The sequence below is a fragment of the Arachis hypogaea genome, chromosome 16, assembly GCF_003086295.3.
Source record: "Arachis hypogaea cultivar Tifrunner chromosome 16, arahy.Tifrunner.gnm2.J5K5, whole genome shotgun sequence".
Lineage (NCBI taxonomy): Eukaryota > Viridiplantae > Streptophyta > Magnoliopsida > Fabales > Fabaceae > Arachis > Arachis hypogaea.
The window spans coordinates 26,233,647-26,258,364 of NC_092051.1; the positions used below are offsets into that span (position 1 = coordinate 26,233,647).

The following is a 24,718-nucleotide window of genomic DNA, read 5'->3' on the forward strand; positions in this document are numbered from 1 at the left end:
TTATTATTTTAGGTTCTAATTTTTTACAAGTTATATTTTTATTATTATTTATAATTAATTTTTTATTTAATTTATCATTTTTAATAGGAACAATAATATATATTATAAAAAATTAAAATAGTAAACAATGCACAAAAATTAAAATAATTATTTTAATATTCTCAGTATTTATATAAAAAAATTATGGAAAAACCAATAATAACTAGCAACAACTTAGGGTGTGTTTGGGAAACCCGTTAGAAGGGAAGAAGCACGTTTAAATTTCTTGAAAGTTTCAACTTTTGGTTTGGCAAATTCTTTTCTCATGAACGCAGAAGTGATTCTGCTGCCAAAACCAGCGTTTACAAGAAGCAACTATTTTTAGCTTCTGCGTTTTCTTAACGGGCTTTTAGCCATAGATACTAACATTTTATTTACCTTCTACCAACTTTACCCTTTGTATATGTTATTGTATTATTTATAAAATTCTTGTTATTTCTATTTATATGAGCTCTATTTTTCTATTATTTATTATTTTTATTTTTTTTAACTGTTTGTTTGACATTATACACTTTTATAATCGTGATTTTTGTGTATTATGTTTGTTATTATCTTTTTATAATATGATTTATTAATTCTATTAGGTAAAGTAAATTAAATAAAAAAATTAACTGTAAATAATAATAATATTAAAAAATTATAACATACTAAAAAAAGTACTAAAAATATATTATATAAAAAGATCATTAAGAACTTTTAAATTTGTTTCAATCACTATATAAAGTAAATATTTATTTTTTTTATTATTTTCAGTACTATCTTTTATAATTGTAATTCTCTTATACTATGTTTTAGTGTAAGTTTTTATAATATAGATTAGGATTCCATTAAAAAAAGATAAATTAAATAAAAAATTAATCATATATAATAATAAAATCATAAACGTTGGATTTCAAATTAATATTAAGAATAAGATTATTAAGAGTACTAAAATAAGAGTACGATGTAAAAAAATACTAAAGTAACATTTAATACAAAAAAAATGTAACATATTTGATTAAATATTCTTTTATATATATATATATATATATATATATATATATATATATCTAAAATTTATATTTATATTTTTATTTAAAAATATATTTTGTCTATTTTTATGTTATTTTTATTTTAGTAAGTAAATATTAATTTTATTATAAAATTAACTAATAAAATCTATTTAAATATCTAAATTAAAATAATAGGATAATATAAAAAATCTAAGTTGATGTCTATTTTAGTAATTTTTTATCTAAAAGTGATTTTAAATGGTATAAGCCAAACAATATTTATTTTACTATAATCTATTTTGATACAAAAATTACCAAACATAAATCACTTTAACACAAACATACTTTTGATCAAAATCAAGTTTGCAAAATCAATTTTATGCAAACTCCTGTTTGCAAACTGTAATATGATTTGACAATGGAGTCTCCCCTTCATAGCTGCATCTTCCAGAGTTCCAATGGAGTCTCAGCCTCAGGTATGAATATGATTCATTGATTTCATTCATTCTTTTTGTTTAGTTTATTTTTGTTCCTTTTTTTGTTCTGTTTATTAGCGTTTCTTTTAATTATGTTTTTATGATTCTATTTTCAAATTCTGTGTTTAGAATTCTGATTTGTGATGTTCTGCTTGTAAGTTTGTTATGATTCTGTTTTTTTAATTTGTTTTTTTTATTCTATTTCCTTGATCATAATTTGTTGTGATCAATATAATTTTTGAAGTTAATGATTCTATTATGATTCTAATTAATTTGTTATTGCAGTTTGAGTTTTTTAGTCTGTTTGTAAATTCATAGTTAGTACTGTGATTCTATTTGCAAATTCAGTGATCACTACTAATTTGTTGGTTAGTTTTGATTGTTTGATTATAAATTCTAATAACCAATTGTCTTTGATAATGCTACCAGATAAAGAAAAGAGAAGCATAATTGATTTAATTCATTCCAAGAGGCCTAACAGGGTACAAATACAAAAATGATTAGGAAAAATGTATACAACTTTGTGCACAATTACATGCCACTAATAAGGGTTTATTGCACCGGATTCAAGACCCGGTATGAGTTTGCAGCAACTCCATGTGCAGGTTCCCACTTTCCAGATAATAACATGATTTTGTCTTTCAAAATATGCCTTTCCTCATAAGGTAGTCACTATTGTAAAATCAAGTGATATAAAGGACTTCTCGCTAAAATGCAAAACTGTGAATGTTGAATATTTTGGAATATAAAAGCATGTGAAAATCAAAGTAGTTTCTTCATTAGACAAGGTACCTACAAACAAGATGGCAACAACAAATGCCAGACATGGTATGTGGATACTGGAAAATGGAAAGAGCAGCTGTATCTTGCTCTTCGCCTCCGGCACCAACTCCTAAAATTCGAAAAGCATGTAATGATGTAACAGTTAAAAAATAGCATTGAACAAATGTATATGCATATATTAGTGCAGCGACAATTTGGTGGATTGAGTTACAAGACTGCATGCTTAGTTTTATTAGCAGCCAAACAAAAGATTTGACAAAAATCTAATGCCTTCGGCCATTGTCAATGTGTAGCATTTTGTATATAGACAAATAAAATGATCACAACTCACAACAATGAATCCAAAATATGGTTATAAAACTCTCGAGTTAACTTGTAACTTTACGAGCTTAGGTCCCAAATCAAGTCTAAAAGTAAACTCTCATGATTTGACAAGTTGAGTATTATGATTCAAGCTTTCCAAAAATCCACGAGTTTCCAAACATTAAGGGAAATTAGTTTTTATCGTTTATTGTGTTGTCGGTTGAACCTTGCATGATTAGTTGTTATATTGTAATTTTTTTTTTTGTCGTTAAATCTCGTGTCAAAACTTTGGTAAGTTATTATGTTGTATGATTTTATTTTATGAACTTTGTAGGCTATGTTTGGGGTGTCATATTTTTTGTGGATGGAGAGGCTTTTTATTGGAAGGCAAATCATGTCCAAAGAAAAGAAAAATAAATGAATATATTTAGGGTTTTAAAATAAAAAAAAAGCATTAAGTATTTAGGGTTACATAAAAATGAATATTTTAGAAGAAAAGTGATACAAAATATGTTTATTAGTACTTTACTGTGAATGATATTATTTAGGGTTTAGGGTTAAAAAATTAGCATTTAAAGTTGAGAAATTAGAGAGTAGGATTTATGAGCTAGGATTTATGGTTAAGGATTTTTTATTTAGTGTCTTTTATTTAGGATTTAGTGTCTAGAATTTGAAATTTAAGGTTTAAGATTTGGAATTTAGAGTTTATGATTTGAGAATTAGGATTTAGAACTTAAGATTTAATGTTTATGGTTGAGAATTTATGATTTGTGAGTTTAAGGATTATGACTTAGAATTTGAGTTTTAAGATTTAGAATCTACGATTTACTATTTAAGGTCTTTAAGGTCTAGGGTTTACGACCCAATGATAAAAATGATGAATTTGATGTGCATTGGAGGTTAATATATAGTTATTATAAGTTTTATTGATGGTAATGACTGATGTAAGAAGTAATGTGTTGCTTTATTTATTCTAGATGACGGATTACATTTTGTTTAGGATTGTAAAGAGGACCGGTTGTAATATTTTGAGTGCGATAGCCTTGTTCGATATGGATAGTGGTGATATACTTGAGCGGCAAGTGATTGATGCCGAATGACTAGGCGAACTTCACTAGTGAGTATAGTGGGGGAGTAGATTCTCTCAATTTTTTTATCAATTATTTGGTAAAGTATGGTCTTTTACTATTAAATATTTTTTTAATATATTATGTTTTGTTTTACTTAAAAAATGTAAAGTAGGAGATCATACTTTACCAAACAATTAAAAAAAAAATTTAAGAGAATCCATTTTTAATATAGTGTAAAAAATATTTTTTATGTTCTATTTTAAATTTAATTAATACTAGTAATATGCACTAACTAGGCAAATAAAAAAAATGTAGTCATGTGATGTACTTATATTGTTAATGATGTGTATTTGGTTTTGGAAAAATTAAAAATTTTAAATTAGTGAATATTAATTTAAAATTGAAAAAAATTTAATATAAATTAAAGATTTGAAAATAATTTATCAAAAAATTTGAATTTGAATTTAAAATAGGGTAAAATACTAATTTTTGGTATTCAATGTTTGTGTCAATTTTTAATTTAGTTTATAATGTTTTAAACGTTCTATTTTTATCTCAAAATATTTTAAACGGGTTCAATGTTATTTTACCGTCAAATTTGACATGAATAGTTAACGAAGCGAGTGACCTATGTTAATAACATTATTAGTTAAATTATATCTTTTTTTATGTATTAAAAAAACATAACAAAAACTTTATTATAATATTTTTTTTTAATTTTTTTATTTCACTTTTTTAAGAGGAATAAAACTTAAAAAAAAAAAATCAAATAAAGAATAAGAAATAAGTGCATCAACACATGAGGAAGGGGGAGGAAAATTAGAAATAAAAATGAAATGGAGCAAGAACCCCGCCAATAAGAGAAGGAGGAGGAGGCAGAAACAATACGCGAAAAAAAGCAGAAACATGAAAAAGAAAAAGAAGGGATTTTTCACTGAAATAAAATAAAAAATTTTATTATTTTCTAAAATCCCATTTTTCAATTTTAATTTTTAAATATGAATTTTTTTTATTTAGGACGAGTTCGCCGCACCCCCGATGAACTCTATATTTTTTTATAGAGTTTGTTTAACCCACGGCAAACTCTATAAAGAATTGAAGTGGAGTTCGCCAGGGTTAGGCGAACGGAGTGCGACAAACCTAATTTGAAAAAAAAATCGTATTTGGGAAATTAAAGTTGAAAAATAGGGTTTTGAAAAATAATAATTTTTTATTTTATTTTAGAAAAAATTCTGAAAAAGAAGTGTTTAGAATTTTGTTGAGTTTGGATTAACTTGGTTGAATTTAGTTGTAAAAAAAATTTAAATATGTAACAGGACTATTTTTTGAGGAGTGCTAAGGGACCAGCACTTTTGCTAAATTCTGGCCAGCACTTAACCATCAAAAGGAAATTGAATGATTCTACACCATTAGATGCAATCTCACACCATTAAAAATATCATTGATGGCTAATTAATAGCTAATTGATAGCTAAAAACCACAAAATCTGCTAGCCCCTAAACTTTTTCCTATTTTTTTATTCTTTATTAGATATTTTTTATTCAATACCATAATTTCATTTACTACCATTAATTACTCACTACTCGAACTATTTTAAACTTTAAATCCTAAATTTTAAATTTTAAAACTTAAATAATAAATTTTAAATCTTAATTCTTAAATTTTATTTTATTTCTTTTTAAATATTTATTTTGTTTAAAGTTTATATAATTTATTATTTTTAATTTGAAATGTTTTTATATTATGTTTTAATTAGTTGACTAAAGGCCTAAAGCGATTTTGGCTCCTAAACCTTTTTCTTCAGCAAAGGTCATGGTAAGACACAATACGGCGCGTTTTGGAGTTCCTAACCTTTGGCAGTTGCTACTTGCTTAGAAAACTACAATAAGCGAGAAGAGTAGCGCGCCACCATCACAAAACCACAGCAGCCGCCGCCGCTACTTACCAGTCATTCATTCCACAATAAACAGATTAACAGCTGCCTCCCCCTCTCTCCCTCTGCTCTGTTCAATGGGTGAGCATCACTACAACCAAGGAAAAGGAAAGAACAAGAAACAGCAGCAACATAACAAAGGGCATGGACACACGCAACATTCCATGAAAGACACTAAGACCTTCAACCGCCATGGCTCTACCGCTCCTCAACCATCCCGTATCAGGTATTTCTTATCCCTTATCCCTATTCGGTTCCTTCTCAACTGAAACTGAACGTTACACTATTCGCAGGAAACAGGTTGATCCTGAAATATCCAAATACTTGTTAGAAATCGCTAACCTTTTCGAAAGTAATGCGGTTGAGTTGGAGGAACGCACTCTCATATGTGGGAACGCTCTCGAAGAGACTAAGGGATTCGAATTTGAGGTCGCAACTGATTACATTCTAAGCCACACTTTGGAAACCATCATTCAGGGATCTGATGTTGAACACCTCTGTGCTTTCCTTCAAAGCTGTGCCGATAACTTCCCTGCTATTGCCATGGATAGGTCCGGTTCTCATGTAGCTGAGGCAATCCTCAAGTCTTTATCAACTCGTGTTCAAGACAATGATGCTCGCCCTCAGCTCGAGGAGGCTTTAACCACAGTATGCAAGGTGCAACGCAACTAATTCTACTAGTTACAACCAGTTCTTAATACTACATTGTCTCTTAGATAATACTTTTCTGTGATTCCTTGTTCTTGCTTTAATGTATTCAATTGATTAGGTAGACGGATTAGCCGGCGAAAGAGATTAGTTGATGTTGCACATGCATATTTTAAAACATGATGTCAAATTGTTATACCTAGCTTTGCTGCAGATGTGAATTCTTCTTATACGTGTACTACTCACTTGGCAGGTCATGGCAGCTAGTTCTGTTGAGGTGATGCGTAATTGCTATGGTTCTCATGTGCTTCGCACTCTACTTTGCCTTTGCAAGGGAGTACCACTAGATAAGTCTGAATATTACTTTTCAAAAGCGGCAACTGTACTGGCAGGGCGGTTGAATTTGAATGTTTCGAAGAAACACGATGCAACAAAATTTCAATCTGGATTTCCAAATTTGCTCAAGTTATTTGTGTCGGAGATGTTAAAGAATGCTGGGAAAAGCATCAAGACTCTACAAGTTGACCCATTCAGCAGTTTTGTTTTTCAGGCATGTTTTCCAAATATATTATTTTGTTGTTGTTGTTGATTTAATGAATACAGCATCAGACTTGGTTTGGCCTTTTCTAATATCATGTTAAAGGGGAACCTTAAATGTGGTTGATGATATGATGAAGCTTCTGTGAGATATTATAGCCTGCTTTTGAGTAAAATTTCTTTGGATTTGTTTGCTTTATAACTGTCTCTGTCACACATTAAAGAGATTCTAGAATTTCACCTTAACTTGGTAACCTCTTGGGTCAAAACATTTTCTATGCTGCCTTTATGTGCTCCTTGTTCATTTTACACTTTCATACCTATCATCTTAAATGATTTTCTTTATTTAATGGCAGACGACTCTACGGGTTCTGGCAGGCAACGATGAAGAGTTGTTACATGTAATTCCCATCCTTCTTGGCTGCAAAGATAAGAGAAATCCAGAGGGCAGTTTTTTAGAAGATACAGTAGTTGCAGAGCTCATAAAGTTGTCAAAAGAAGCTGAATTTAGCCATCTAATGGAGGTGAGAAAAATATAGATGAGGGGAAACTGTCTATAATTAGCTATATTAGTGCTTGAGCTTGTGAATAATGCAGAGATGATGTTTTAAAATCCTACACATAATTTGTTAAATCTTATTGTAAGAGATTTTTGGAAGTTTGAATTTTCCAAAATCTCTACAACAGACTTGAATTTTTGCCATGGCTTCTTGAGCTTGTGAATAACGCAGAGATGAGTTTTAAAATCCTACACATAATTTGTTAAATCTTATTGTAAGAGATTTTTGGAAGTTTGAATTTTACAAAATCTCTACAACAGACTTGAATTTTTGCCATGGCTTCTTGAGCTTGTGAATAACGCAGAGATGAGTTTTAAAATCCTACACATAATTTGTTAAATCTTATTGCAAGAGATTATTGGAAGTTTGAATTTTCCAAAATCTCTACAACAGACTTGAATTTTTGCCATGGCTTTTTGGTGTTAAAGAACCAATGCATATTTTCTCATTTAACCTTTCCATGAGTATAGTCTTAAAAGGGTTTCAAAAGTTACACCTTAAAATATGTCTTAGTGGAAAGTTGTTTTAGTGGAAAGTGGTCTGAATCTTGGATGTTTTATGGGGTCCATTTCTAATAATTTTATACTTTTGCCTTTAATTTTATGGAGGCATCAACGAAATCCTTTCTCTATAACATTTGGAGGTAAGCAAGTCTTCTAAATCTTTTGCAGGTTGTTTTGGAAGTATCTCCTGAGGCCTTGTTCAATGAATTGTTTACGAAAGTATTCAGGAATTCATTGTTTGAGTTATCATCTCATCAACACGGGAACTTTGTTGTACAAGCATTGATTTCCCATACAAGCAATCAAGATCTGGTATTACGCCTATATTTATCTCTGAATGATTGAATCTCATTAATCTTATTAATACCGGATGTTTTGCACTACTTGTAGAGGGGGTGATCTATTCTAAGTGTAAAATTGGTTGCTTAATAGTTAATATTGCACACACTGTACTTGTCTCTACTCCCTAGCATATATTCTTTAAACAATAAAGCTAGGCAGCCAAGCTTTTTTTGAACCAAGTCCACCTATTGTACACGCTTCTTCAACTTGTTGTCGTCATTGTCTTCTTCTTCTTCAACAATGTCGTCATCGTGGCTGCCTCCTCCTCCTCCTCCACTTCCTCCTCCTTCTTCTTCAAGGTCTTCTTCAATGTCTATTTCTTCTTCTCTTGTTTGATTTCTTCTCCTCCTTCTTTTTCCTCCTCCTCGTCCTCCTTCATTATCATCATCATTATCGTCTTCATCGTCTTCTTCTCCTATGTATGTTTAGAAAACTAGAGCACAAATTTTGATTTACATGTCCAAAACATTGATACCCAACCAACAAAATATGCATAGCACAGAAATTTTGGTGTACAATACAGAAATTTTTGAAGGACCACATGTCTAAAACATTGATACCCAACCAATAAAATATGCACAAAACATAAATTTTGGAGCACAACACAAATTATTGAAAGACCACATGTCCAGAACATTGTCTCATCCAACCAACAAAATACATTCACAGCAAAAATTTATGTTCTATGTGCAAATATTTCTGTTATATCGATAAATTTGTGCTATGTGAAAAAGTTTTTGTGCTATATCAATAAGTTTCTGGGCTCACCAACAAAAATTTCTGTGCTGGAAAGCACGGAGAAGGAGGATTGATGATGCATGCATGTCTTTCTTTTTTTCTCCTGGGCTTGTGCCAACTTGCTTAGACTTGGTTACAAAAACTCTTGTAGATGTAGCATCACCGTTTTTGAAAATGCCTATTTGTGTTATAGTTCTATCTTTCCAAATTCATTTGTCATGTTTGTTTGAATCCCTTTAATTGTTTTTCTAGATGAGGCTGATCTGGGATGAACTTGGATCAAATCTGGAGGATCTTTTCAAAATGGGAAGGTCAGGAGTTGTTGCAGCACTTATTGCGGCCAGTGAGAGGCTTCATTTTAATGAACACAAGGTTTGCAATTTTGTTGCTAGTATCCAAGATGAGTCAATTGACCTATATATTTGTCTTTGAAATTGTAGACTAAGTTCTTTGCTTCTAAATCTTCAGTCAAAGCTCAAAAGTAAATGATGTAACACTATTAACTTGTTGCATGCTGAAGACATCTTACTTTCATAAATCTGGTGATCATATTTGTATAAACTTCATAACCTTTTTGTCACTTTGTGGCAGTGCTGTCAATTCCTTGCCAAAACAGTGTGCTCAGCGGATGAGTCTCCAAAATGTATTGTTCCACGGCTACTATTTCTTGATAGCTATTTCTCTTGTGAAGACAAGTCCAATTGGAGCTGGCAAAGTGGAGATAAAATGCATGTCATGGGTTCTCTGATTCTGCAGGCAATATTCCGGTTTAAAAGTGTAAGTAAACTTGAATTTTAATCGTATCTGTGGCACAATTGATAAAAGGGTAAGGGTTCTCCCACTGCATGGTGTTTGTTACAAACATATGTAGATGCTTCTGAAGTGTAACCATAGGAACCATTGGATTCCTAATTGTTAGGAGATCTTGCATTCTTTTAGAATTGTTTACTCTGGGAATGGGCATTGTTATGTAGAGCATGCCTTGCACTGTTGGCTGAAAAGTAATTGAAAGGAAAAGATGATCTATTATAGGAAAAGGATAAAGAGGAATTGCATCCGGATTCCTTCCAATTCTTTTTTTGGGTTTAGGGTTAAGAAAAGTGTTACTCATCGCTTCCTGATCTGATATTAATGTTAATGATCCTGAAGTCAAAAGGAATGCCAAACTAGACTTATTCGATGCTTGCAGACCTGCCATTTGTTGTTTGTAAATAAAAACCTTCATTCTTCACCATTAATTATGAAAATCATGATCATCTCCAAGTCCTCTTGTAGCATTGTAGGATTTTGGAAGATTAATATTCGGGGGCTTGGGGACAGGTTCTCCCAGTTTTTAGAGATGGGTTATTCTTTATGTGGTTTCTTTTACCTGAGATAATAATGGACATTCAGATACTGGTAGGGTAGTGAGCTTTTGGTGTCATTATGATGTGATTTTATGCTTAATCTGGAGTCAATGGAAACATATATACCATGACGTGCTAGTTTTGGGTATATATAAGAAGTCATTTTTTAATAAATTTTTATTTTTATGTAAAGTTGTATTAATTTGTTGCCCATGTTGTCCTACTCTGTTTTCGCAGGAATATATTAAACCTTATATCATCAGTATAACATCCATGGAAACACCTCATGTTCTTGAGGCAGTGAGAGATGCAAAGGGATCACACGTTATTGAGGCCTTTCTAAGCTCAAGTGCTTCTGAAAAAGAGAAATGCAGATTAGTTAAAAAGTGTGTCTTCATATCTCTTGAATTTATATCTATTTGGATGTTCTAATTTATGCTAAAGGAGTAAATTCAGTAAACTCTGTTTTTAGGGTTTATTTATTTATTAAAGACGCCACAACCTCTCTACACTACAAGTTGAAATATCATAAAATTTATGTAATAGAATGCAAAATCACTGCTTTATTGAGTAACTTTGTTTTCTTTTTACTTATTTGTAGACTAGAAAGCCATTTTGGAAAGGTAGCAGCTCACTCATCGGGTGCTTTCGTGATTGAAAAGTGCTTCACTGCCTGTAATCTGTCACTAAGAGAGTCTATAGTTTCTGAGTTATTGGCTGTGCGGAGTGAGCTCTCGAAGACGAAGCAGGGCTCTCACCTATTAAGGAAACTAGATGTTGACTGGTATGCTGTTGGCTTTTTATTGTGGAATGGCTCAATTTATTACTTTCCATTTTTTCCCCCTCCCCTCAATCCCTTGGCTCTGCCCTCTACTAAAGAGTCCACGAACCAAGAATTTATCTCCCCCCCTCTTGCCACACACAAAAAAAAGAGAAAAAGAAAGGCAAGCATTTTATTGGAGGGTTTAGCATTCTTACATCAAAAACTATGCATTAATCTGGCATCCAAAGGAATGCTGTAGTTCTGAATAGTTGTTTGCTTGTAAAATTGAGTTTATAACATTTTTCTTTAATGATTCATGCCTTTGCTTTGTTTCTCCAGGTTTGCTTCCCATCCTGATCGTTGGAGGTCAAAACAAGCCTCCAAAGAATTTGCTTATAAAGATTTTTCCTCTACATTTGGCTCCAGTGATACAAAGCCAAGGAGAAAAGATCGGTTTCTTGCCGGAAGTTCAAACAATAAATCAAATCCAAAAACAGTGACAGAATTGAGGAAAGAGATTAACCAATCCCTAGGTACTGCTGCACCATTTCTGAGCAAGCAGAAGTTCAAGAGAAAATCAGAGCAGAAAGGTAAGAACATTGCCAAAGTTGGTGATGACAATAATAACTTTAGAAGGGGAAAGAAAATGTCCAACAAGAAAAAGGTTGGGAATAAGAATGATACTGCAGCTACGGCAACAGCTAGAAAGTCTAACAAGAAACGGCAAAGAGATGGTGATGTACGTGAAGCTTCTCTCAAGAAAATGAAGGATAACATTGATTAGAGTGGAGGATGACTTTTTTATTTTTGTTGGAAAATATTCATGCGTGGTCAGAAGGTGGGATTTGATGTATGATAGATTTGGATGACTTTCTCTTTGCTTACGATTTTGTATCATTTATAATATCAGCTAGACTTTGTAACTGAAAAGAGCAATCGCGTTGTGTGTCAAAAGGTAATTATTGCAAAAATATAAAATTCTTTTCCCCAAATCTTCTCTTTCCCATGTCCTCCTTGACTCCAGTATATCATTGGTGTTCTTCTGTATGTATGTAATGCTTTGCTACAAACTTCAAGAGATAAATCCATGTTTAAGAATACTAATATCATATATTGTGTATCAGAACTCAACAAGCTTGGTTAGCAAAACTGTGAAATACAATATAAACTGTTGTACATATAATCACTGGCACTTGGCAGTTGGAAGGCAAAACACCATTGTACACTAACAGTTCTGTTTGCTTAGAAAGGGAAACAAGAAGAAAATGAAAGACATGAGAAGAAAAACGGGTGTGTTTGGCACTGCTGCAGTGTTTGTTCTGTCTCTCAACCATCTGAGGGAGGGTTGAACCTGCGATGGAAATACGGTGTTTCTGTCAATCATAGGCAGCTGCATATAATCGAATGGCGAGAAACTGTTAGTAGTAAGAGTTACTTGTTTTGTGTGGGATTTGATTTGCTTGGTGGAATTCTTCGTAAAGACGAATCCAGCTGCTTGGAACGACTCTTCCGGGGTGGCAAATCTCTTGGAGCTTGAGGAGAGGATGAAGTTTTGGTTAATGACAAAGAGCGCACTTGTCGGGATGGGGGAGCCTCAGCTTTGGCCCTAGAACAGGCTGATAATAACAGTGATAGCACAAGAGCAAGAGTAGCAAGTGGCAGGGACCAGCCCTTCATGGTAGTGAGGGGTATCTTGGTTGTTATGGTTGTTGTGCTTGTTGCATTTTGAGTATTGAAGCTAATGACGAGATATTATTATGGGTGGGATTTGGGAATTGCGATTCATTCATTATTTATTGGTATGTCTGAGGCTACAGGGAACATGTGGGATCATGTGCTCAACTTTTGACCGCTGTATCTTGTTTGTATTGTAGTATGTGTAGCCTTTGGATTTGGTGAAAATGGAGACAGATATCTCAGAAAGGTCATGTGATCGGCCACGTGATGTTATTGTAACTGTAAGTGTAGTAGATGATATGATACTGAATATTTATTAGTGGGTGACAGTGGCACCAGGAATCCGATGGACGCATTAGGCAGTAGGCAGTAGGCAGCAGCAAATGATTATCTTAGGTGAGAAGCAGGTAGGCTCAGAAAATTGAAGTGCATGCACCACTTCCTTCCTGCTCGCTTGGATTAGGATAGTTTCATGCGTTAGTCGCGGAAACAAAAGAAGAAAATATTGTTACGCTATATTCAGTGTATGCACATTCAGTAATCAGTAGCAGTACTATGTTTTGTTGCGTATTCCATGCCATGATTACAATTCTCTATCAAAGGCCAATCGTGCTCTTTACTCGCTGCATTTACAGTTTTACACTTAACATTCTTAAATTTAAAATAATCATGCAAGAGAGTTGGTGGGAGTCCTCCTCCTCCTCATGACCGTATATTTATTTATATGTTTACATCTCAATGTCCTAATGTTTTATGGGGATAGAGATCAGAATCAGATTCTTTATTTGTTTATTTGAAAACCGCTCTCATTGTCTGGATTGTCCTCAGATACCAGTGGTAAGGCTAAAATGGTCTTTGAAACAACGAAAGCAAGGTTGGTTTCCGTTTCGTGGGAAAGATACAATAATGCGTGCGTGTACTGTGTAGACTAGCGAAGGAATTCAATTGAACTCAACCGTTTTGGTACCTTGGTAGTGCCTTCCACCGAGTATCATTATCAACTTTTCCTCTTCGACTTCTTTCTTTACACTGGATGTGTATTGGGATTGGGAACCTGAAGAATTCATTTCTGTGGTAGATTAGAATTAGGTTTCTCCCCCCTCTCGGGTAATTTCGTTTTCTGACTATCTCATTCTGTTCAACGCTTTTGTTAAACCGGCCTTCATTGTTCTTTAGAGTAAATCTTTTTTTCTCGCAGGACATTATCCGATGGATAATTTATTAGGGACGCTATTTAGTTTATAGATGGAGTTTAAGTCAGTTGAGTTGTGCTTGTTTAGTTGGAGGGACTATAATTCTTTGCGGATGAAGTTCTGATTTTGGTTTTCTCCTATCACGTGCAGGCATACCATACAGCTTACTACACTCACTAAATTATGTGCGCGCTTATTGACTCTAGCTAGCTTAATCATGTAATGTAAACCCATGTTTTGAAATCTTAACTATGCTGTCTTCATCTTTGCATCTTAATCTTTATGATTGAATAAAATTCGCTTGCCTTTTCTTCTTTTTTTTTTGTTTTTTTTTTTTGGGGGGGGGGGGGGGTTGGTCATTCCTCATCCCATTTTGTCTTCAATTTCATCTGTTCATAACATATGTTAATGTTAATACCCAAAGCTTGGCAGGTAATGGAAATTAATTTGGGGAATGAGAGAGAGAAAATAAGCGCATAGGAGGGCCTTCAGCTTGATTCTGTTTAGAAGTTGTTGGATGGCGGAGGAATCATGTATCAAGCGACTTCAAGTCGAATATAGAGCTCTTTGTAAAGTACATTATATTTCTTCTCTCTAAGATTGTGTTGTTATTTTTCTATGTTCACATTTTGGTTGCTTCCATAGTTCCATTCCATGTCGATTTACAGTCATATGGCTATCGTGCTTTTCCAAAGTTTATACTTTATACATCGCTGTTTTTATATATTTTAAATTTTTTAATTTATCTTGTAATATTTTTTTTTTTGGTTCTCCATCTTCGATAGTCTACCACGGTGCTATATTTATTGCTATGAGTCTATGACTAGTGGATTGTCTTGGCCTGCATCAATCAATTCACATGGAATTTTTTGTTTGAAAAGAAATGATAAACAGAGGACAGCTTTCAAAAGAATGTCAATTGGATGGTGCTTAATTTAATTTTGAATTTGCAGGAGCCTGTTTCCCATGTTGTGGCTTGTCCCTCACCAAATGATATTCTTGAGTGGCGTAAGCTTATTTTATAATGTTAGCTCTTTGCAATCTTTTTTTTTTCCTTTTTGTCTGGCCACTGATTTTGGAAACCACTTAGTACTTGACATGAATCTAATTTTCTCTTGAAAACTCAGATTATGTGTTGGAGGGAATTGAAGGAATGCCTTTTGCAGGTTTGTTAATATAGCAATAGTTGAATATTGGTATCTCAAATATTTTAGTACTTTTTGTCTTCTGTCATTTGAAAGATTCCAATTTATGAACTCATTATCATTTGAATATAAACATGATAATGTCACCCGATCCCACTAGGGATACAAGACTTAGTTGTTGCCTAATTGCCATATTGGGGAATTCATGTATCAATGCTGTGGTATTTACAGTTTTTTTTTCCGTTGTCCTATTTTTAGGTGGATATTACCATGGAAAGATCAAATTTCCTCCAGAATACCCATTCAAACCACCTGGATTCAGGTGATGCTTCTTGCTGCTGTAGTATTATTTTATCAGTGTTCATTTCAGTTATGTGGTTTATTGTTATATTACCTAAGCATATGCTTTTGGTCATATATAGCATGATTACACCTAATGGACGGTTCATAACAGAAAAAAAAATATCTGCTTTTCTATAAGTGACTGTAAGTTCTTTTGGTTTTATCCATTAGCATAAAATCAACTAGTACTGAGTTACCCATTTTGTTTCAATTTTATTTTTGCGGGCTTTTGTTGCTTTTGCAGTTTGTCCTGAAAGTTGGAAGCCTATGTGGTCGGTATCAAGGTGAGACGGATTCAACATGAAATTCCTCTGTGCTTTGGTTTGGTTTTTTTATATTTATCTTTTACTTTTACAATTATTTATAAGTCTTCGTTAAGCAATTGGCACATGAGAGAATCAGTTTATGTAGATTATTACTTTGTAGCTCTGTACTGCTATTTCTAATTTATGGAATATGAATGCAGCATACTTACAGGCTTCCTTTGGTTCATGGTAAGTGTGTTTTATACTTTCCATATCGTAATGAAATTATAGTTTCCTCTTCATACCTTTTATCACAAAGCATTTATTCTGTCTTGCTTAATGCTCCTTTTCAACATTCTTGTTTGTTGACACTCCTTTTCTGCACAACGCAATTTACTAATCAATTCATTGTATTTGATAGTCTACCATGGTGTGGTGTTTTACTTTTCTGCTTTTGGCAATTGGCGGATTTCTTTTTTGCAGATGGACGACAGTCCAACCACCGGAAGTGTGAACACCATGACTGCCGAGCAGCATCTAGCAAAATCCTCCCTTGCTTTCAATTGAAAGAAGTAAGCCATTGCAGCAGCAATTCATGATGGAGGGGGCAAGGTCCTAAAAATTGATATTTCACTTTTAATTCATGTTGGTTATATGATTTTCTATGCAGTGAAACATTCAGAAAAATGTCCCAGAGTACGTGGAGGGCTATACGCCTATACCTATGGATTCTGGAAAAGGCTATGCCTATCCCTTCTTGGAGGGCTTGAAGAGAGTAGAGAGCTTGAATGACATAAGAAAAACCAAAAAGCAACCATTTCCAACTTGGATGATGTTATTGCTCTTATCCATCTTTGAGGTGGTATGGCATTGCCTCTGATTCAACTGTGATTGCATGGAACTATATTATTTACAGATTATGGGTCCGTTAAATGCTGTTCGACTGGTTCGAATTTTTTTCCTCGCACTGTCATCCCGGGGTTTGTATTGGAATTGATGAACTTAGTTTGGAGGCTGCATTATATGATCTCAGCTAATTTTACTCCTCTACTCTGTGTACGTTGCCATATCTGTCCATAAATATATATTCTATAAGTTGCATGCATGAATCTTATGATGTGTTCAGAAATTCCTGAAGTCTGTATTCTGGGTTACCGTTGGTTGTTAACAAACCCATCCACTTTTGTTTCTCCCCCAAGTAGTAAATACCACTACTAATGCTCTACTAGTAGCAGCAGGACATGTCAGATTTATCTGTATATTGTAACTCCCATGCTAGATGTCTTACTAATGATTTGTTTCTTTTCTTTATAATATTCAGTCAAAGCGGTTGTCCTTTGAATTAGTCGTAAATCAACATGTAGAAGTACAAAACAAAGTCATTGAGTTCGAAGACAGAGAAAACGACAATGCAAGTGTGATGTAAAACTAACTAAAAATGGCGGCAACGAGTTATAGAAAATGAAGAACAACCACTGTTCTTAAGGGTGGTAGTTAATGAAACTCCACCAATATATAGGTTAATAGGTTTGATTCAGTCCATATTGATGGTGGAATGCGTAGTTGTTTGTTAATAATAATTTAAAATTAAGCAAGACTATTATGCAGTCGATTTTTAAGATAAGAAAGGAAGTTCACATATCTAGTCTTTTTGTCGCCCAAAATAGTAGAATATAAAGAAGCCGCCCTTTTATAGCTTCCGTTTTTTCTTTTGATGCCACGAAGAATGAAACGTCTATTTTGTCATTAATTTGAATTTGTATTCGTATTCGTAGAAGCATGTCATCAATACAAATAACAGTCTGGCCTCTGCAACGAAGCTGTAAATGTTTCAGACAATTTTGATGGCTGAAAGGGGTTTCCTAAAGGGCAAAGGCTAAAGAAATTCAAGATAGAAAAGAAATACAATTGAGTTCATGAAAGCAGGTCATTTATGAGCCTACTACTCTAATGTTACCTATAGTTTTTACAATATAAAAACAATTTTTTCCGCCATGTACATAAAAATGAAAGAAAGAAAAAGAAAGAACGAACGAGCATCCCTGAAAATTCCTAGCTAGCTAGAGCTCTGCCCTGATCCCGTTGCATGTTCAAGGTCTATAGAACGTGGACTAGAAGGATTCATCCTCCTGTCCCTGCTTAACAGCCTCTTCAATGATTTCAGTCTCCCTGTAATGGGAGATTTCATCTCATCTTCTTCTGCAAACCTGCTTGCAGAAGATGAAGTGATCTCGCTTGGTATATCAATCACCAACGATCCACCGCCATGATGGTGAACTCTGTCACTGCTGCTAGCTGAAGAGGACGAGGACGAAGAAGTAGTAGTTTCTTCCAAAGAAGCACCATTAGAAGAACTCACTTGGGCCTGGTTCCCCCAAACGAAGACATTTGTGGGGAAAGCTGCATCAGAAGAAGATTCGGTGGCAGAGGTCACAGGGTTTCTGCAGAGGGGGCAAGTGGAATGGGATTGGAACCACATATCAATGCAATCCACGTGGAAGCCATGATTGCACTTTGGTAACAACCTCGCCTTTTCCCCCTCTTCAACCTCCGAAAGGCAAACCGCACATTCCATACCTTCCTTGAAATCTTGCGGCTGGAAAACCAACACCGGCAGGGATCTCAGCACAGAAGGCTCAAGGCCTCTTCGGACAGCGCCGGAGCTGGCCGGGTCTTGACCAGGAGCAAACACAAAGCGCCGCCGCCGCCTTCTGGGTTGAGGAATGTTGCTCTCTCCAATGCTCCACCAGAACCATTTGGCGTAGAGATGGAGGAACAGCACGAACACAACCACCATGAACAAGACTATTACGGCCACCACCATGATCTTGCCCGTTAACTCAACCGCCGGAGACTCACCCAACTTGTCACTTGGCACCGACGAGTCACTCATCGCGACAAAGTCACTGTGAAGTTGCTGAAAGAGAACACGGAAAGTAGAGGTTTAAATTTAGCAGCTAGTTGCAGAGTCGATGGGAATGAGGGAAGGTTAGTTTGTTTATAACTTTTAATTTATATATATATGCAGAGAGTGCAAAGAGAAGAGGAAGTTGGGTTTGGTTTTTGAATGAGAAGGTTTAGAAGGTTGAAAATGAAGTTTAAGGAAGAAGCGTACACGAGAGCGATCAACGCAAGTTGGAGGAAGAAGAAACAACCCTCCACAATGGACTTTGGACTTTGGACTTTTAAAACTAACGAATGACGGCATTCAAAGCTTAATTAATAAAAAAGTAAACATCCAACATAAACCTTGAAAGAATTTATACAAGACTTGGTATTTTGGTTTAAGTTAAAAACTTAAGAGCCAACTATCTTAATTATAGACCAATATTTTTAGTTAACAATTCAACATTTTTAATTGAATAGTTTAATAATATATTTTTAATTAATATTTTTAAATATTATTAACTAATTATTTATTAAAAACAGTAAATTATGTTCATCTTATAATTTTGTTGGTTTGTTATTTTAAAAGAAATTAATTTGTTTTATAATAATAATTTTAAATTAATTTATTTTATAATAATATTTTTAAAAGAATGTCTTTAATAAAATTTATTAAAAAATTATTAATCTAAAATACATATTAAAAATTGGTTGAAAACTACAAAAGTCTAATGTATTTGACAAATATAATTTTTAAAAACTTTAAAGTAATAAAAATAAAGTGAAAATTTATATGTATCTTTATATAAAGTTATTTATTGAAAATTATTAGATAATTTAATATGTTTGACTAAATTATTATCTAACATCTCTCAATTATTAAGTTATCCGTAAATATTCACTTAAAAATAAAGATCAAATTATATAATTTTAAATTAGGGATTAATTTGAATGGTTGTTCTAATAGTAAATAGTGCTAAACTGCTAGTTGTTATAATCCTTAATTACTTATGCTATGTGATGCTGACCAAAATACCATATTAGAAGACGCCTTTAAAAGTTGAAAGTGAAGCCACCACTCATGTCCCTTTTCCTGCCATCCATGCCTCCAGGAACTTTCATCTACTTCTATCCAATTGCCGTGCTTTGTCTTGTGTCGTGTTGACCGTGAATGTGAAATTATATATTATATGACTCGCATATTTCTTTCTTCTAACGATTTTGCCCTAAAACGCTCCAATTCAGATCATTCAACGTATCAACCACGTAGAAAACGAAATACAGACTAAAATATCATCTCTGTTTCTTTCCAGAAAAGAAGAACCATATCTTGGCACTGCAAGTGTAACTGTAACACAACACTAAATTCGATTATATGCACGCCAAGTTGGATTAGGCTCATGATTAATTAAGAGTTATTAGAGAATTATTTACTGTACTGGATATATAAATAGGTCTTCTACATTGTCGATTAAATCTAAAATAATCCATTTGTTAATTTAAAATAATTTCCCTCTCATGCCAAATGCTATTATAATAAAATAAATTAATCCAAATCCATGCTCCTGCCACAAAAAGGTTGTTAGCCTGACAGTGAAGTGAGGCGCAAATGGCAAAGGGTTAAAACATTAGAAAAAATTGTGGGATAATAATTTTTAGTATTTTTTATTAATATTTGATTAATATAAATATTAAATTAATTTTAAAAAATATGAATATCAATTATATTAATTTATATGTATAAAATTACAGTAAATATATGTGTAAATTATATATTTTTATATATAAAATATTTATAAATATAAGTACAAATTATTATTAACGATAAAAAATAATATTTATTAATTATATAATTTTATTTTTATATGAATATTAATTTAGGGTGTTTATGGGTCAGATAAAATTGGGTTTATCCTGATCCAAATCTGATCCTAAATATATATCAGGTCTATATTTTAGATTTTAATCCGGTTCTAAATTTGATAAAACTTAAATATTTTTGAACCATAATTATATCGGGTTCAAACCGCATCTTTAAAGCTTTAACAATAATTTATAAAAAAACATATTTATAATACATTTATTTATAAAGAAGAAATTTGTTATCAAAAAGTTGATATCCATATTTAAACTTGAATTTGTTCATAAATTTTAATTTGATATTTCTTTAATTTATTTTATAATTCAACGAGTGTGATTAAAAATAAAACAATAAACTTATAATTAATATAACATAATATTGAAATTAACTTAAAAAATATATATCTTTTTTAATTTTCTTAAAGTACACATAGACCAAGTGAAGTCACGTTCACCTTGATCCGAATTCGATCTAAAATAATGACTAGATCTATTTTTAAGAGAAAAAAGTCTAGGGACCAGCAATTTTATTAAATTTTCACTAGTATGTAACCAACAAAAGAAAAGTGAGTAATCCTATACCATTGAATAAAATCTCACACCATTAAAAATATCATTAATAATTATTTGATGATTACAAATCACAAAAATTATTATTTCCTAACACTTCTCTTTTTAAGAATTAAAACCTTTATTTAATTTTAAATTTAATAAAATCATACCAAATTAACTCCTAAAATATTTCAGAACGGATCAAATCTTTAAACTTGTCCGGGCCACATGCACCTCTATATTAATCTACCAGAACTTTCATATGAAAAAGCACCGAAAAAGCAGTAGTTTTTAATTTGTTTGGGATTTTTTTTTTCAAGCTAAAAGGAAAAGGCGCCGAAAGAGAATCGTTTCACAATGAGCCATCATTTTCCCCACTACAGGTCAAAGCCTAAAACGTTAACCACAAACTTACTTGCCTAATTACCTTCATTCGGCTCCCCTATTCTCTCCCTTCCCCAACCAAAAGCTTGGAGTACATTTTGTGTCTCATCTTTGAAAATTTTCAACCAAACCCAAAAAAAACTAAAAATTTTCAGCTTCATTTTATAATTAAGTGATACCAAGGCGGGACGTGGGTTACAAGGAGAGAAAGAAAGAAAGTAGTGGCGGAGCTTTAAAAAAAAAAGAAAAAAACTAATACAAAAAATATAATAATAAAATTAAATTAAAATTTGGTTAAAAATATTTGTTAATCTTTTCATTTAATGAATGAGCTAGTGATACTCTAAAATAATCTCTAAGAAATTTTTAGTTGGTTACTTAGTTCTTAACAAATTTTATTTATTAAATCAGTCTTTAAACTTTTGTTTCATTATACAAATCAGTTCTTAAATTAAATTATTCGTCTATATGAAAGAATTAATATAAAGATATTAAAAAATTTTAGAAATAATTATATCTTTATTAAATAATAACATAAATTAATTTATTTTTTACTAAAATTTAATGTGAGAATTGATGATATGTCTAACAAAATAAAAATTTATAGATTGATTTGCTAACTAAAATTTGTTATGAATTAAATTATCCAACTAAAAATTCTTTAAGACGATATTATTCTTTAATATATACGTTAACACTTATTTTCTAGTTATTTAATAAAAAGTTTTTATTCTTTAAAGATTTTTATAAATATGACACTTATTAGTCAAATTATCAAATTAGCTACATATTACAAGATAAAATTTAGAAAACAAGTATAAAAATTGTTGAGGATGAGATTTGATCCTACAAACTTATAAGAAAAAAAATACAATTCTAGTATGTTAACCAAGTCAACTATAAAAATTTATTCTATTAAACTTAATATATGCAACAATAATTATCTTATTAAATTTAATTTATAATCATAAGTAAAAATAAGAAATAAAATCAATTCAATAAGTAAATCAACAATTGGTGATGATGATATACTTTGTGAAATTATTAGTATTTTTAAAAAAATTAGTTGAAATAAAAAGTTATTATATATTTATTAATTAATATTTTTTATTTTAAATCCTAAATAGTTTTATTTGCCGTCATTTTATTGATTAAAAAAGCTATTTTATGCAATAAATATACAAGAAATGGATTTTCTAATTAATTGGCGTTAATGAAGTTGGATAGTTGTAATAAATATATGAGATTTACTAGGCATATAAGTTTTTTGGGTATACAAGTGACAAGTCTATATAAACAACTCTCAATTTAGAGAGCGTGTAAACACGCGCTTCTTCAACTTTGAATAGCACGAAATGAGAAACGGTTCTTCTTTAACATTTGTATTCCACGTTCTTCCTCCTCTTCCTTCTTCTTCTTCTTTGCATTCCTCCTCCTTTTTCTTCACATTCCTTCTTCTTCTTCTTCCCACGTTTTATTCTCATCGTAGTTCTTTTTATTGTTATTATTGTTACTACATTTTGTTCCTCCTCCTCTTTCTATTGATTTTGCAACATTATGTATTTTTTTTCTTCTTTGTTTGATTTTTTCTCCCCAGAAGAATTATAAGAAAATGAAATAAGAAGATGAGAAGAAGCAGTAGAAGATGAGGAGGAGGAAGAGGAAGAGTTTTGAATTATGTAGAACTTATCAGAATAAAAATACACCCAAAATTCTTAAAATACATCCAAATATCTTTGTGTTACACCCAAATTTGTTGCTAATAAAGAAAAATATTTTCTCTAATACTACATTTTTTTTCTTCTTCTTCTTTTTTTCTTATTTCTTTCTTTCTTTTAGTTAAATGAATGTAAGTTCATCCTCTTCCAAGTAATTTTGTAGCATTATATATTTCTTCTTCTTCTTTGTTTGATTTTTTTGTTTTTATTCTTGTTAAGAGAGTAAAACAAAAAGAAACTTGAGAAGGTAAAACAAAAAAGAAAAGATGAATAACAAAAAAAAAAGATGGTGATGATGATGAAAAAAAAAAAAAGAAAAAATCAGTAGAAGATGAAGAAGAGGAAGAGGAAGAGTTTTGAATTATGCAGAACTTATCAAAATAAAAATACACTCAAAATTCTTAAAATAACCCAAATATCTTCGTGTTACACCCAAATATATTCGTGTTACACCCAAATTTGCTACAAATACAGAAAAATATTTCTTTTGATGCTATATTTTTTCTTCTGAATTGAACCACACCTCAGCCACTTGATTGGATTCAAAATAATAATTAATTTCTTTCTGATTCAATTGACAATCTGAACTTGAATTATTCATTATCTTTAACAACGAGATAACTGAAGATAGAGGAAAAAGAGAAAAAGAAAGGAAGAGAAGAAATTCCAATGAAAAAAGAAGGAGGGAGAGGTGGTGTTGATAATGACGATAACGAAAAAGAAAAAGAAGAATGTGCAAGAAGAAGAAGAAGAAAAAAAAAAGAAGAACGTGCAGTAATGATACGAAACGCGTGAATATAAATGACTTATAAAGATTTATATGAAAAAATGTTTGTATGTAAAAAATAATTCTAAATATATAATAGAATAATTGTTAAGAATATGTAGTTTAATTTTGATTTGTTAATAATATAAATTTTTATATATTATTTAATTATATTTATTATTTTAGATGATTATTTACGGATAATTTTTTTATATAATAATATGTAATTAGAATGTAAAGAAGTTCTTTAAACTTTTATAATACTAAAATTAAATTAAAAATATATAAAAAACTTAATTATATTAAAAATAAGGAAGAAAAAAACATTATAAACTAATCTTTGTTAGATTAATATACATTTGAAAAAATTTTAACTGTATCGAAAATACTGGTATTCCAGTTGTTTTAACCGTTGATATGTTTTTTATAATTTAGATCAATAATTAAAATAATTGAAATACCGATATTTTCAATATACTTAAAACTCTTTCTATACGTTTTACTTATCAGTGTAGTTTTTTTCTAATACTTATATATAATTCTAATTTCTAACTATAAATATATTGATGTCCAAAATAATTTATTCTAATATATTTTTGTATCCGTACTAAAATTGTTGGTCCGTCGCTATATAACACATGAATGCGTACATTGTACCATTTCAAACGCGTTTTCTTCCATATAATTTCCATCTTCAATTGGTGACTGAAATATTACCTGTTATTTTTTATTTTTTCCTTTCTTTTTCAATGAGTAAAAAGAATACTAAGTGAAAATATATCATTATTAAAGCTAACTATGCTCATGATGGCATCTTTTTTAACTTCTTTTAGGTGGTGGCCTGGTGGGGGTAAGAGGGTTTTAAAAAGAGAATTAATTTCTACGTATAAGTGATTTTGCTATACAAGTCTTACAAG

At 31.6% G+C, this 24,718-nt stretch overlaps 2 protein-coding genes, 1 long non-coding RNA gene and 1 pseudogene across 3 annotated transcripts; 2 read left to right on the top strand and 2 right to left on the bottom strand.

The window, feature by feature from the left end:
* The first annotated feature begins 5,465 nt into the window (after positions 1-5,465).
* On the top strand, positions 5,466-12,025 carry LOC112758665 (pumilio homolog 23). Its single transcript, XM_025807386.2, has 10 exons — positions 5,466-5,822; positions 5,890-6,253; positions 6,498-6,794; positions 7,138-7,305; positions 8,013-8,156; positions 9,177-9,296; positions 9,516-9,701; positions 10,508-10,656; positions 10,872-11,054; positions 11,373-12,025. The coding sequence occupies exons 1-10, from the start codon at positions 5,674-5,676 to the stop codon at positions 11,815-11,817; spliced, it is 2,205 nt and encodes a 734-aa protein (XP_025663171.1). The 5' UTR covers positions 5,466-5,673; the 3' UTR covers positions 11,818-12,025.
* A 96-nt stretch (positions 12,026-12,121) lies between these two features.
* On the bottom strand, positions 12,122-12,867 carry LOC112758668 (uncharacterized). The gene is made up of 2 exons (XR_003179740.3): positions 12,469-12,867; positions 12,122-12,384 (listed from the first exon to the last, which is right to left on the bottom strand). It is a non-coding gene; the product is annotated as an uncharacterized lncRNA (long non-coding RNA).
* Positions 12,868-13,649: 782 nt separating this feature from the next.
* Positions 13,650-16,764, top strand: LOC112758667 (probable ubiquitin-conjugating enzyme E2 33; annotated as a pseudogene).
* A 609-nt stretch (positions 16,765-17,373) lies between these two features.
* Positions 17,374-18,903, bottom strand: LOC112758666 (RING-H2 finger protein ATL3). Its single transcript, XM_025807387.3, has one exon. The coding sequence runs from the start codon at positions 18,526-18,528 to the stop codon at positions 17,692-17,694; it is 837 nt and encodes a 278-aa protein (XP_025663172.1). The 5' UTR covers positions 18,529-18,903; the 3' UTR covers positions 17,374-17,691.
* Positions 18,904-24,718: the final 5,815 nt, after the last annotated feature.

What these genes read in the sequence shown, in the direction of transcription:
- LOC112758666 (XM_025807387.3), bottom strand. Translation starts at nt 18,528, where the DNA reads ATGAGTGACTCGTCGGTGCCAAGTGACAAGTTGGGTGAGTCTCCGGCG.
- LOC112758665 (XM_025807386.2), top strand. Translation starts at nt 5,674, where the DNA reads ATGGGTGAGCATCACTACAACCAAGGAAAAGGAAAGAACAAGAAACAG. An exon ending in CTTTAACCACAGTATGCAAG is followed by an intron (nt 6,254 to 6,497) that starts GTGCAACGCAAC and finishes CTCACTTGGCAG; the next exon opens with GTCATGGCAGCTAGTTCTGT. An exon ending in AATTTAGCCATCTAATGGAG is followed by an intron (nt 7,306 to 8,012) that starts GTGAGAAAAATA and finishes AATCTTTTGCAG; the next exon opens with GTTGTTTTGGAAGTATCTCC.